Genomic DNA, 15,540 nt, shown 5'->3' on the forward strand with positions numbered 1-15,540 from the left:
AAGCCACCATCAATTTACCTTGTGAACAGAATCAATCTGATATATATATTTATAATTATAGCTCTTTACATTTTTAGATGGATTACGTTACAATAATTTGCACAGGGTTTTCCTGCCATTTTAGATTAGGCACAATGACACCTTTCCCCTTGATTTGGTTACCTTGTTTTTCTACCAGTCAGAAGCAATGCTTTAGGTGGTGATTAGCATAGCACACAAAATAAACTCATGTACTAGTCCTCCAAGGGACACAAGGTACTGGAGAAGTGATATTCTTCCCACTGAATTACTTCTGGGCTTCTCCTTTGTGTGAAAATCCGGTATGACCAGGTCCCACGTTGAGCCATGTGACTGTTTATTTTGCCTTTCTTACATGCTTCCAGACAAATTTTTCCATATTTCCTCCCATTCAGTGCTGAGCTGGGGTGTCCTTAGCATGGCACCCTCAAGCCAGTTGCCGAGTAGCACGCTGGACAAATTTACCTTAGTGCTAAGGCACAGTTCTTGTAAATGTGCATTGTTCCTTCCTTCTTTTCACTGAATTAAGGAAGACTCACTCACTAGCAACTGGACTCCAACCTGAAACAAGGGGCCTTTGATGACTCATGATAGAATCAAGACAGTCACCTGCTGTGTACTGAGCTGACTGTGGCACCCCGGGGAAGGTTCACCTCAGGGAAGGATTTAAACAGGAGGAGAGTGTAAATGAGTGCTCATCCTCCAGAAGAGATGGTACCTATGTGCTAACTGCTCCCAAGAGCAGCTGTGCTGGGGCTGGGAATATCATGACATGAAGAGGAACACCTCCTGTATAAATGAGGGATTTAGTATTCCAGTGAAGAGCTCTCCTTTCGGCAGGAGTCTCTTATGTGCTGGTTAATTTTTACTCATTGTGAAAACTGGAAGTGAAATCATTGTTCACAATACGGTTAACATACAAACAGTTAATGGCAGCAACAATGCTGACATGTGCAATTGCTTTAGAAATAGCATCTCCTTAGCATCACTGATTTTTTAAAAACGGTTCTAACATTTTTGGTTTGAGTTTTTTTTAAGTGTATCTAACACAGGCTAACACTGTTTGATGGCTTTATTAATGTGTATGCATTTACAGGATGAAGAAACATAACATTCACTGTAAAGCTCAAAGTGTTTACCATATGCAAAACATTCCATAATTTCCTGTTTTAAAATAACAAAGCAAACATTTGAAAAGTTAGAATGAGACACCAAAGGTACAAGGCATTTGGGTACTAAAGCTAGCAAGAAGAAAATTAACTCCTTACCATTCTGAACATCCAAAACATGATGCTTGTCCAACGTCCAGCCACCCATGTTGGAGGCATCCAGTTCATAACCCTGCAAAATGGCAGTCCGCTTTTCCCAGAGAGTTAGATCCAAGCAAGACTCATATTCATATCCTACAGACACTGAAATAACAGTAAATTTTCTCATTAAGTATAGGATCTCATTCAGAAGAGCTTAAAGAATGTAATTTCCTTAAACTACATACGTTCTTCTGCTTTCCTGGGCTTCCTTAGATGTAAGAAAATACTAAACAGATTCCAAAATCCTTTAAAAATCAGTCTTGGGTTATTAAAATAATTTCAGCTATTATAAGTGGATTAGGATGGGTACAGAGCAAAGTAATTTTGTGAAAGTCATTTGTGAGGTACACCAGAATGTTACTGTGCTCTAAAGTACAAGAAGCGTGCAGACTAAATACCACACTGTATTATGAGGCTGAAGATTACTTCATGGGGGAGAACGAGAAGTGAAAAATGACTGTGGTTTCTTTTTTTCTTTTAAAGGAAATTATTTCTTAAAATTTAAATTTTAGATCAGCATTGTTAATATATTTTAATATCTATTGTTATTTCTAATCTTATGTTGCTAAACATTTTCTACTTAATGGGCACAAGTAATTTGAGATGTACTTCTCTATTTTCAGGACAATAGTAAAAATGCAAAAAAACCTCCAGAACACACGTACCAACAGCTTCAGATAATCCATAGACTCTCTGGTTGTATGCATCAGTTTTATCCCATATGAAAGTGTAAGCCAGATTTGGGGATGCAGGGAACCACTTTTGGAAAAGTCTTCCCACCACTGCCACCATAAGATGAACCTTCATTAAATTAAATGGTATAACAGATTGGGTCATGGTAATCTTCAGAACAGATTTATATCCTGCAGCCCTGGAGCTTAAGTATGATAACTTCAAATCGGTTCCCGGTATTGTTGTTTCTTCATGAAGCACCTATGCATTGGTAAGACAAAAATACAATATTTGAATGATTTTGAAATTAAAACAGAACAATGCAGCTATCATGAAAGGAGGCCTGACATAATGTCACATGACAATGTATTAGGCAGTATCATCTAAATCCAGGCTTTATTTAATAATGTAAAAAATACATACATAACTTTTCATCTTTTTTTTCCTGAAGTCTACATTATTTGTTATACTGAAGTTGCTAAGTTGATACTTTCTGCTGAAGGATTTCAAAGGTCTCCTTTATTTTTATAAGGGGAAGGGAGCATCCAGGAGAGGGAAAACATACCCAATTGCTTTTTCCAAAAGAGGCAAAAAAAGGGTAATCTTTCATCTAAATGAAAACAGCTCCTTCTTATGCTGCCACCAATGTCCCAACTATGGATATGTACTAAAGGCTGCAGAGCCTCTAAGCACTGCAAAGCTTCAGATTTGGGTTGTGATATCTTAATTGCTCCTTTAGGAGCAGGCAGGACTTTATGGTGAGTTATTATTTGCATTACCTGTGGATTGTAAATACTTTGGACCAGAGCATTCTTCCATTTATTTTGAAGACAGATAAGTAGGATGCCTCAGGGAAAGCTTTTCCATATTTCCTGATCAATATTCACTACTCAGACATCAGCTCACCACTTTCTCATTTCAAAGAGGTGCAATGATTCAATTTGATTTTTAAAAGGTTCCTCCCCTCCTCTACCTTGTCTCTTCCTCCAAGCTGAGGAGCTTTTGTGGGTGATGGATGGACATGAAAGGTTTCTGTGTAAAGTGGATGAAGACAGCCTATACTGTTCTATACCTCAGTCAAGATATAAACACTGACAGCTACCAAGTATCCCAGCTTAGTGAAATAAAAAAAAAAGTAAAAAAAGCCCTATCCAGACACATCTATAAAAGTAATGTTTCTCTGATGGGAAAAGAGGGCAAAGGATGCTGAAGCACAAGCCCAGAGCCTTGGTGGTGTCAAAGGAGCACTCTTGGGGAAGTAAATTTGGAAAGCTTTATTTTACTTTCCTGTCTCCTAGTCCTAAACCCTGAAGACCAGATACTAATTAATATTAGTGGAAAGCAGACTTCAGGAGAACACTGTCACAAATACTAGGCTTCAAATGTCAGTGGGATCAAAAGCTGGCTATAAACAAGCACTAAGCTCTCTATGGTAGAGAAATCCTTGGGCACTGCTTTTAAACAATTACTGCCTGTGTTGAATAGGGTCAAATAATGTGGTTTATGCTCTTGAGGAGGGCAACAGGTGCTTCAAAATCCTCTACATTAGCACTTTTCCTGGTTTATAAAGAACAATTGATATGGTATTAATTTTATCTATCTCCTTCCCAATAATAGTAACAAAAAATCAGAAATAGTATGCTGACTCATTATCTGGCATGAATGGTTATTTACATCTGATATACGCAGACATAAAACTTCTCCAGTGAGATTATAACAGAGCTGTAGGAAGCAAAGGAGGAATTGGAAGATACTAGAAGAATGAAATTCATGTTCAAAAATCCTTAATTCTTAATCTTCAAATGTTTCTTTTTTCCCCACCAAGAACCATCACTGAGAAGAAATGACAAGCAGTACCATCACTTGCAAGGAGGTGAGAGTGGCATCGTTTCTGTTTGCAAATCTAGTCTGCTCTCTCTCAGCCTGATATACACACGGCATCTAAGTCAGAGAACAAGCAAATCTTCCCTGCACAAACAGTCTCCTCTTCTCTAGAGAGTGATTGTGAACATATTCCATTTCTAAGACTTTGAAGGAAAAGTATAAACCACCTAGGAACAAAAGACAAATTCCTCCTCAAGACATCAGCAGGACTCTCATGCATTGCACAATAAAACTAGTCTAACAGATGGAGGTCTCTGTAAGCAAGAGGAGAAAAAGAAATAATATGCTTGTAATAGGATACAATTTAATATACTTCACTGGTCTCCTGTTATGGCCATTGCTTCTTTTCAACTGCAACTGTAGAAGAGCAGTGTTAAACACTTAGGTGGTCTTCCAGTACTCTTGGCTGAGATAACAGGCAATAAAGAGGACACCTTGAAGTTTCAATTTCCAAGAAATTCCACTGTGTATTTGGATTACTATCAAATTAGAAACTAGGACACTCATACAGTTCTCAGCGAGGTTTAGAACAAAACCGAAACCCCTATTATTAGTTTCTGCAGAAGCCTCAAATACCTGCTCCAGATCTGTCTTATAACTTCCTTTTTCCCATAAAATATCCCCCATAGTAACTTATTTTCTTGAGAACTTCAGAAATGTAGAGGTAAGCTTGGGCAATTCAATCTCTCTCCCAGAATCAAGCACTACAAAGAGAATTAAACAGCTTAATGTTCATCCGAAAAGTTAAATCATCAGGCACAGCAGCGAGCATCCTATGGGAGCCATGACAACACATCAATTGTAAAGCAATCAGAAAAGTCCCTGGAAATAAAAGTCATACCAGGAATTGCCCAGACATCCAAGCTGTCTGTACTTTAGTTTTCCCAGATGAAGTATTAAACTACCTTCAGAAAGGCTGATACCCTAGGGGTATCAGGGTACCCAAAGAGTTACAGCCCAGCCACCAAATTCTAATGGTTGACATTTTGTTTATGGATGCTCAAGCTTCTTGTGAGGACAGCCATGAAATATGTAACCTATGGGACTGAGATAAGAGTCACCTCAGTTTTTGGAAAGACAGAGTTTGTTGTCCTGACAGTTCAGATGGTGTCTGAGTCACGTAAATTGTGCAGGGCTCTTCATCTCTCCTGGCCAGCAGGACTAAAGCTGTTCAGGCTCTGGAATGCTTTCCTGCTCCAAAATATAATATGATTCAAGTGACAAGCTCTGATGGTATTGAAAACCCTGATTAAATAATTTAATTCAATTAGGGAGAAAAATGCTTGCTGTACTGCTGTGATTTTTCTTGGCAAAATGAGCAACTTCAATAGAGGATTTGAGAACAAATTTCACAAATGAGTGCAAACTTCAGTCCTAATGTCAGAAAAAAACGTTCTTTGCAGAGAAGTAACAGCTGAGCTGTTGCATTAAAATATAACATCATCTTGGTTTGAGAGGTAAAGATGGCATTTTTAGATACAGCTATATCTTGGCAACTACTGCTATTACACAAAGGTTGAGACCAAGGAGTACTAAAATTATAGTTCTTCAAGTAGAAGATGAAACTGCTCATTTCAAGATGGAAAAAATTTCTTTTTAAGAAGAGATTTCCCCTAGAACTGAGATTCTTAAATGAACTTACAAAGAAATAACCTTGAGTTAAAAATGTAAAGCAAGGAGAAATTAAAAGGGAAAAATACTTTTTTTTTCCCCTACACTAAAAACATTGCTGAGATACCACAGAGACGAGGAATAGGAAGAAGACACGCACATATAGGAAGCTAAAAACGTGTTCATAAAAGAATAAATCAAGAATTGCATATAATGCTTCAAACAGAAAGTAAGACAAAAGAAAGTGTGCTGGAAAACGAAGCATAAATTTAGCTCTAAAAGTAATCTCCATTTTTTTCTCAGTACAAACCTGAAGTTCTGGAGATTTTAGCTAAGTGAAACTACAATGCAGCATGCATGTAATACTGGAACATCTAGACATCCTATTACACTTCATGCTTAAATGATAATAGAGGTAATTTATTTGCTGAAAAGTTGGCCACCTGAAGTTACAAACAATCATTTTATTAAGTCACTGAGGCCCATGTTTTATTCCAAATTCTTCTGATTAAATGATTCTTGCATCCTGCTGTATAGTATTGCCAGCAGTGAGAGAGAGTCAGGGGAGGGGAACCTCAAACACATAATAGGAAGGAAAACATTTCAGTTTTCATTCTCCCACACACTTGAGGTGATGGAAACAAGCTGCTCAGGACCTGCAGAAGGCATCTTGCAAGTGCACATAACAGTGGATAACAGAAGTAGTTCAGGAGAATGAAAGCCTCAAAAACTCAATTTCAGAATTGCTCATTGTGACTCACATGTGGGTTTCTGCCAGACCACACTGCAATATGTGGCAAATAGACATTTATTATATTAGAAAAAAGACAGCAACAATATTACCTAACACATATAAGCAGCTCCGGCTTAACCTGATCTCCCTCATCTGCATGCAGTTTACTGTCTTGCTCCACACTGGTTAATCTCAGCTAGTTAGGTCTAGGCAGAGCATGCTAACCTGCAATTAAAAGTAGATAAAGTAATGCCTAAGTAGTCCAAATTTAGTTTACATGCTCTTTATTATCATCCTCCATTGGTTGGGTCTGTGGTCACCCTTTACCCACTGCATCTGTTCTTTCCCCTTGCCTGCCTTCTTTTTTTCATCATCTTTTGTGCTGCTTCTTTGGTACAGACTTAATTCCCACTCAGATCAATTTGGGATTCATAAGCCACTAAGTACACTCTTTTGGAAACATTATCTTCAGGGGATGATGAGGCACTTCAAGGGATGATGGTTACAGCAGTACATCATTTTCTCCTGTAGTACGTGACAGTGAGTGCTGTCACACCACACAAACAGGGTGAGTAGGACTGACTGAAGGAACACGGTGAACGGTTTTTTTCTCTGTGCCTTCATGAAGTCTCCCACATTTTAAACCAGCATTGTCCCTTCTTTATGAAAACATCTATAGTAGTTCCTCTGGAGCTGCCTGAATGGAGTCTAGCTCTGCCCGTCTTTTATCAAGGTAGTGATTTTTTTGGGGCACACTGTTGTGCATTATGCATTTCTGAAAGGAACATAACCCTAAAAGTGTACTCTAAAGGTACGTCTGTGCAGCTCCCACTTACTGAACAAGGGGATTGTGTGTGTGATGAGCAAAAAATATAGAAGCAAATATTCCTTGATGGTTTTCTTTTTTACACAGTACTGGAACCAGATTTTTGCATACATAACGACAGTCCTATTTTTACCCCATCATAAATGACGCATCAACACCAACTGCCTAGAACCCAGTGAGAACACCATCTTTCCTTCCAGCTGGTTTTCTATGGAAATCAAGTTGACCCAGCAGTCCTGCCTGTCAGACCTCCCACCTCACCACTTCTGAACCTGGTAGCCATTTCAAACGCATTAGAAATAAACAGCAGAAAGCCTTACAGATAATTCAGTTTCTTAAGGGTTTGTAAAATAAAGGGTTCAGGAAGGGAAGAAGTAAGCAAGCTGTTTCTCCCATGAGAAAAAAAAGACTGAATGCAGTCCACAGGGGAAGAACTAGATGTGGCAGATAGCTGGAATTACAGCAATGGGTGGGAATTAGTAGAAATCCATATTTCATTAGTCCTGCTGCTCATGAAATGACTTGTTTACATAGACCTTACAAGTGTTTTTTGAAAATATTTATTTTCTGACATTCTTCTATTACTAGTTTTTTCTTGATTTATACACCATCCCAACCTTTTTCCATCACTTCAGGAACTGAATCTATCATCTGTTGCAGAAACAAGCAAATCAGAGCTGTTTTTCAATGGACTGTTTTTTTGCAAGTACTTTCTTTTAATTGACTTGCAACTATCAAAGGCACAGAAATGATAGCAAGGATAAAAGCAACAATTTTCTAGCACAGTCTACATTTGTCGGAGCGTGCATTTGCAATTTTTTTACGTCTTTACTTTAAACCTGTTCCTACCATGAAGTACTTAATGATTTTGAGAGCTTTAAGAGCTCTGCAGGAAAACATCTGAATACACTTTCTATGTTTCCCTTGAAGAGGCAAGCACACTTCTTGGTGAATAGGAAAAAGAGTGCCCTATGTAATTATGACACTGTGAAGGTGGGGGAGAGTAAAAAAAAGAGAAAGAGAAGGAATGGAGAAGTGTCGTGGTTTAAACCAAGTCCCCCTACTCCCGGAGAGTTAGGAAGGAGAATCCAAAGAATGTAGCCCCCACGGATTGAGATAAGAACGGTTTAATTGCTAAGGCATAACACAAAACCCCTACTGCCATTTACTACTACAAATACTAATGATACAGCAAACAGCAAGTGAAAAGAATACAACACCCCACCAGCCACCGACCCATAACTCACTCCACCTTGCCCGGCTGAGCACCATGTGCTCCCTCCTCCATTTTCCTCCACAGCTCTACCCCTCCAGCCTTCTCTTTCCCAGTATGCATCCTGGGCATCACGTGCTATGGTATGGAATACCTCATTGCCTAGCCTGGGTCAGGTGTCCTGTCTCTCCTTCCTCCCGGACTCCCCTCCTCCACCTGGCTGGAAAAAACCTTGAACAAAAACACCCTCAAAACATGCTCAAACCATGACAAGAGGGAAAGGCAGAATGAAAGAGGGAGGCAGAAAGAGTGCTGCTTCACTAAGAAAACCAGTAGCTCATGATTTTTTTAAATCAGAAATCAATGAGATAAATATTACTTGTTGAAATGCAACTCTGCTTTAGGAGCTGAGGAAGACAGCATTAGTGATTAGCTTTATGAGATGGAGGAATTTAATACACCTGTGTTGGAGTAAAAACATTCCAGCCACAGCTTTTTCCATTAAAAGCAACATTTGATGTTAAGTCTTACTTTCAATATTACAAGCTCTGAAGAACTCGATTAGCACACATGCTCATTGGTTTATAAACCTGCCCTCAGTGTTACAGAAAGTTCTCTTGGTTTATAAAAATCTGAATGTTGTGCTATTTATTAGGACTAAACAGATAAATTGAACTGTTTGGGTCTTTCAGACATAGTGGAAAAATATCCTGCATTTTCACTTTCTGAGGTGCACCCTAAGAAGAAGACAGTTAAAAAAAGGCAGATGTACTAAAGTGTGTCCATTTTGATGGGCTGAAGGCATTCTTGAAATTAAATTATGAAAACACGCAAACAAATACAAAACCAGATGCTGTGTACACCAAACTTTCTTACCTCATTTTTTTAAAATCATACCATAGTATAAATAAATAAATTAAAACCAATCAAGTTGCAAATTCTTAGCACTTAGCGTTCTTTATTTTAAACAGTAGTTTCCACTCTTTTTGTTATGGTTGCTTAATACTAGCCTGTAACAAGATGCTATTTATTTGAAGCACACTTTACCTGTGTCTCTGGGATGACAGGACTATCTTCAGGAGAAATTCTAAAGAAGGTGGATAAAGGTGATGACACGATAACAGGGTTTGGCCTTACAAATCCACTCAGATCACAACTAGGAATGTCGTTTTCTTCCTTCTTCATAACCAGGGTATCCATGACATAAAAAACATTCCATGGAATCCATACTGTGTGATACTGTGTCAGGAACGGTGATCGCTCGAATACCAGTGTCAGAGAGGCGCCACCATTCGCTACCAAGTCAAACCTAGGAAAAAAACCCAACAGGGATAGCTAGTCAACAAATTCCCAAAGCCATCCACAGGCACGATTTTACAGACTGATTCTTCATTCCTCTGCACTGCTCTGAAGGCAGAATGGCTCTACTGGGAACAATGGAGAAATCAATTAAATTATATTACAAAATACTGCATTAAAAGAATGGAGAGTTTGGGATGCCGCATTTAAATTAAGCAAGCCCTTCTACTCCTGAAGTATATAATCAGCATGCTTTATGTTTGAAGAACGTAAAAAGTACAACTTTAGCCAATCACTTTGTTCATGACTTTTGTTTCCATGATTTTATTATCATCTTATTTTTACAAGCAGCTCTTCAGTAACGCTTTCACTGTCTTTATGCCTTAGAAGTGCTTCAAAGGGAACTTACATTCCATCTTGGCGAGTTATTGTATATCCATAGTCTGGGTAGTGTAGAAATGAGACATTGACTCCAATAAGTGGTGTTCCATCAGCAGTTAATACTTGGCCCCTTATGACGGATGCAAGACTGTGAAAAAGATGCAGGATCAAGTTACAAATTAGCTTTTATCATTTTCTTCTGAATGAGTAAGAGCTAGCAAAGTGAACACCCCCTCCCATGGTATCTATTACCATTAAAAGAACATTCCTGAGACTCTAACCCTTTTACGAGTTCACATAATTTGCACTGTATAAACAAATGCCTTGAAATCTACAGATACTAATTTAGTCTCAATACTGTTGATTTTAGTTCGGTTCATTTTGTCTGTACTGAATTCCTAAGACCAGAAATTCACTGAAGAATTTTAAGAATTTACAGGCTCTAGATGTTCCCACTGTAAGTCATACCTCTGGCAGACTCCTAAAGAACAATGTACTTTTCAATTAGTATCAAAGCAATCTGTAAAACTGCAGGGACTATGAAGTACAAAATTTAAAAGAGCAATAAGGAACACTGGTGCAACAACTTTTAATCAACTGCTGTGCCCAAACACATTAATGCTGTTAAATTACTGCAAACGTTGTAGTTCTAGTGTAAATCATCTTCCTTCACTCAGTGAGATCCCAGACACCTGCTTCCTGTTACTGGTTTATTTTCAGGTCATTACTGCTTCGTAGAGCACCAGTCAAATAGTTTATGCAATTATACTGTCATGCACTTAACAGTTCTATTACATTAATTCATAATTTATATTATTTAGTGAGCTCAGTTTAAAAAGTGCAGCTTTGCTTTTCCTTCTGAAGTGTTTTCATTGCTTTGATGTATTTCCAACTGTGCTAGCCCAAATCAACTGGTTAAATAAAGATTTATTTAATCATTAATGAAGTGCCCTGATAGAATACAGGTACTAAGCACTGCAAATACCTTCTGTAACCTACCAGCTTCAGCAATTTGAATTTTTCAGGAAATGAGATAAAATAAGCAAGAAATATATTATGAGAGAAGGTCTTTGCTGAAAGTCCCTGCCATGAATTTTGCAATTGGAGTGGATCTTTTCCAAACAGGAATCTCACATTCTTCAATTTCTTGCATACTCATGAATAAATGATAAATCATACTCACCTTTTATTAAAAGGACTTTCCCCGGGTATGACATGAGTGCTGTCTGCTCCAATGAGAAAACTGATCCGGTCATAAAACGCTTTGGCTGCTTGCTGAGGTGGAGACTGTTGGCTTTGGCTGATAATATCTTGGGGATCAGGTAGTCCACGACAATAAGGTTGGTTTTGGCAAGAACTCTGCAAACAGCAGTCAGGATCCATACAGTCAACTAGCCCATCTGTTGGCAGAAAGTCACAGAAATGAACAAACTCTTCCTCCTGCCCCTTTGCATGTCAATGAGCCAGCCAGCAGAGAGATTAAAAAACCTAATTAGTATGAAAGAATACTAATAATTAAGATTTTAGTGAATTCACTTTCAATCAAGGAAAGAGTTTGTTTCCACTGAGTTCTTAAACTCAGTGAAAATCCAGGCAAGCTGAAACATAGTCAGCATCACGTATTTGACACTTTTCTGAAAACATGTTGAACAAACCAGAAAACGGAGGTGCTCAGGCTCTGCATACACTGTTAACTTATAAATATTAAAAATTGAGGTGGGTCTAAGTAGCTTTTATCTGAGGTTATTTGGCTTGCTAGAGAAAAGAAACAAGTAACTCCCACTCTGCTGTGATCCTGAAGTTTTTTTAGCATATATATGCTGCAAGTAGCTTTAAATATTTCACAACATTTATCAGGGTGGATTCCTTTATACCTTGGCAGAAAGATTGTGTTGCTAGTGGCAAAGGCAATTTCCGCAACTATTTTGCATGAAAATGTATGAGAGAGCAAAATCTGTATTTAACATTTAGATTTTATTCTGAATAAACTGACGAGAAATGCTGGCCACTATAAGCAAGATTTAAACACATGGCTGCTTTTATGCTTATGTACTGAAATATTCACATACAAGGAGCATGAGATCTGTCACATCATTGGAAATCTAATTTGGTGAAAGATTAAAATCAAGATCAAATTGGTAACTACTAATTTGTTGTAAGTAAAGTCATAAGGAAAATGAGCCTGGAAATGTCAGCCACAGAAAATTTCTAGATGAATGTAATATGGTATCACATAGCTGATAATTGTTTCCCCAAAAGAACAGCAAGACTGAAATAGCTCAAACATTTTATTATTCCATTTAGATTAGAGGGAGAGCTTGTTTGCTGCACTACACTGAAAAATATACCAGTGTAGCACTCAAAGGAAGCCCAGAACTGCTTCTCTCACAAAAGAACCTAGCTTTAGAGTAAAACTTCTTTCCGAAGGGAAAAATATCACGCACTTTTGTTCAATTATATGTTGAAAGAGTGTAAGTAAACAGAGATCTTCTAAAGGTACTCCTCTAAGTATTGCTATGCTATGTGGATCAGTTAGAGGATTGGAAAAAATAGTAAAGAACTGGGATTTCTATTATTTTGTGCATTGAAAATTCTTATTTAACTCAGCTGACATCAAAGTCAGTTCAGGGAGAATAAAAGGGATGAAAAAGTCACCATTAAGTAGATAAAACTTCAAACTTTTTTTAAGAGAAAGAAAAGAACATTGATTTTTCCCAGAATGAGGATATGCCAGAGGGCTGTGCTGCCATTCAGACAGACCTTGACAGACTGAAGAAATGGGCTGACATGAACCTCATGGGGTTCAACAAACAGAAGGGCAAAGTCCACCTGAGGAAAAATAACCCCATTCTCCAGTACCTGCTGGGGGACAATTGGCTGCAAGGTAGCTTTGTGCAGAAGACCCTGGGAGTCCTGGTGGACACCAAATTGAACATGAGGCAAGCAACATGGTCCTGCAGCAAAGAAAGTGTCAGTGACATCTTGGGCTGCATTAAGAGCAGCCTCGGCACTGGCGAGGCCACATCTGGAGCGTGCTGTGTGCAGGCTGGGTTTCCCAGAGACATAGAGTCACAGACATACTGGAGAAAGCTCAGTGAAGGGCCATGAAGTATTTATGGGCTTGATATATCTCTCCTATGAGGAAAGGCTGAGAAAGCAGAGTGTTCAGCCTGGAGAAAAGAAGGCCTGGGGAGGAACATCTTATCCATGTGTACAGATACCTAATGGGAAGGTGCAAAAAAGATTGCCTTTCAGTCAAAAAAGTCTGTCCTTTGCTGTCCAGCAAAAGGACAAGAGACAATGGGCACTGACTGAAACACAGGAAATTCTGTCTAAATGTCAGGAAAACATTTTTTACTGTGAAAGTGGTCTGACACCATAACAGGTTGTCCAGGGAAATTTTGGAGCATCTATCCTTAGAAATACTCAAACCCCAACTGGAGACAGCCCTAAGCCACATAATCTAGTTGACCCTATTCTAAGCAGGGGGTGGGACTAGATGATTCCAGAGGTCTTTCCAACCTCAAATAGTCTGACTCTTGTGATTTTCTAGTCTCATTCTTGTACAATATGAAACCCTTTCCTAGCTGAAATACTGATCTCCCTTGCTGGTCAGGCCCTAGAAGCCTGGATCAGTGACAAGGCTGGGGGGTACAGACGGTTAAAAGCATGGTTTGGGGGTTTCATATCTCTGTGTGGCCTCCCAGGAAATATCTGGTGCAGTTGCCAAAGAAATGCTCAAATTTCTTCATTCATCTTTGTTAGTTTATAAAAAGCAAATGTACATCTGGAGTATAGTCTGCAGGTCATAAAACTGCATGAGATTGACACCTTCTGAACTAATCAGTTGGAAATGCATTTTTACAAGCCTCTCTGCTAACATCAATCAGAGAAAGAATCTCATTTTCACCAGCCAAGATACAGGGATATGCTGTTTGTTATTTTTCTGTGGAGTTTATCAGTAACTTGCCCAGGCGAGTGACGGATGGTTATGAATCTGGCTCCTTATAACTTGAGAAAACATTTTTCATTCTTTCTCTGTACTTATGTGGCTAGAGCTATCTAGTACCACTAAGTTGAGTACTCTATTGCACTGTGTGAAGCAGAGTAAAATTTCCTTTCCAAAATGGCTCTGCAAAATTATTGATGAATTTGTTTAGCCTGAAAAGGATGAGGCTTAGCTCAACACTAGCGTTATCAGTTATATCACTCAAAAGTGATAGTGAAATTATAAAGAAAATAGAAACTCCTACAGCCAACTGGACAATCATTATGAGTCTCAGGAGGCTATTTATATTATGTAAGTGGTTATTATATATGCAGAAGATGTAATGACTACATTATTGTTTTCTTCCTCAAAAGCTAAATTCTAGCTGTAAAAATCTTGACTAATGTTATTTTTCCTGCTGTTCCAAAATGCACAGCATTGCAATGGAGCATGGCCTTTTGATCAGGTTGCTTGAAGAGACTAATAAAACCACCAAAACATTAAATGAGAGGAGTCAAGACAGAGATAAGATGTCTCAGTGAGCATGTTTTCTTTTGAATGGAATTTAAAGGGTATATATAAAACTGCTGGAGGAAGAAAACTAGGGGGAAAAAATAAGTCCTGAGCACAAATTTTGCCCAGTGTCAAGGGGAGATGATGACCAAGGACTTACATAAATCACACTCCTGCCAAATAAGCGATTATATACTTAGGTGTCAGAAAATCTCCCTGAAGTGAAATTCACTGCCTGCATAAGGAGAATACAGTTTTGGAGTTAGGTTCCTGGTCATCTCACCAGGATGGTTTTGGTGGTTGTGGCACACTAAGGCAAGAGGCTAGAAAGGACAGAAAACTGTATTAAGAAATCTCAGTTACCTTCACATAGCTCGATTTACAACAGGCTACAACGAACAGACTCAATTATAGACACCAAAAATGACTGCCTCTAGGAGCAGCTGGTTGGAAAAGCCACAAAAGCAGAAAAAGCACATGTTTTATTCCTAAGCAATGCACAAGGTCCTTGTTCAATGTTACTATTGCAGTATCTCTATAAGCACACCTACACCACACTCAAATTCAACATTCCTGTTGAAGAAGCCTAAAATATAAAGTATTGGGCTCTAAATTAGCTGTCACTCTAGAAAGAAATTGTGGAGTTACTGTGGATAAATACTATGGATATATCAACCCAGCACTCTCCACAAACCACAGATGCAAACAAAAAGGTGAAGAATAGTGGGAAGTGTTGGAGCACAAACCAGAGAACAGGACCATGCCACTGTATCTGTCCTAATTGAAGTACAAAGCTCCTGGAATTTCCCGAGCTTGAGTTATCTTTGTACTTAGTAACCCTTCTGACATTCAAAACGTTCTGTGGCAGTAATTTCCTACTTTAATTAGCGGCCTGGTAGTATACCAATGAAAATATAAGTTCACAGTTGTCCTATTACATTCTTTTGCTAGGCATTTGCCACTATGCAAGTTATCCTTAAGGAGAAAGGAAATAATCCGCAAGACTCCCAGAAATCTGCATTAAAAGGCAGATGAGTAATAATCATCCCATCATGTGTCAATGGTATCTAGAAGGGAAAAATGATCAAGTAT

At 38.5% G+C, this 15,540-nt stretch overlaps 1 protein-coding gene across 2 annotated transcripts in view; it reads right to left on the reverse strand.

Moving 5' to 3' along the window:
- Positions 1-15,540, reverse strand: part of TENM3 (teneurin transmembrane protein 3) — a 321,907-nt gene that overhangs the window by 45,013 nt on the left and 261,354 nt on the right. For both annotated transcript variants that reach the window (XM_013129075.3, XM_013129074.3), the window contains 5 exons: positions 11,131-11,347; positions 9,976-10,095; positions 9,315-9,576; positions 1,994-2,261; positions 1,287-1,430 (listed from right to left, as the gene is read on the reverse strand). In XM_013129075.3, the coding sequence (XP_012984529.2) occupies positions 1,287-1,430; positions 1,994-2,261; positions 9,315-9,576; positions 9,976-10,095; positions 11,131-11,347 (1,011 nt within the window). The remainder of the gene's footprint in view (positions 1-1,286; positions 1,431-1,993; positions 2,262-9,314; positions 9,577-9,975; positions 10,096-11,130; positions 11,348-15,540) is intronic.

Source organism: Melopsittacus undulatus, chromosome 7, assembly GCF_012275295.1.
Source record: "Melopsittacus undulatus isolate bMelUnd1 chromosome 7, bMelUnd1.mat.Z, whole genome shotgun sequence".
NCBI lineage: Eukaryota > Metazoa > Chordata > Aves > Psittaciformes > Psittaculidae > Melopsittacus > Melopsittacus undulatus.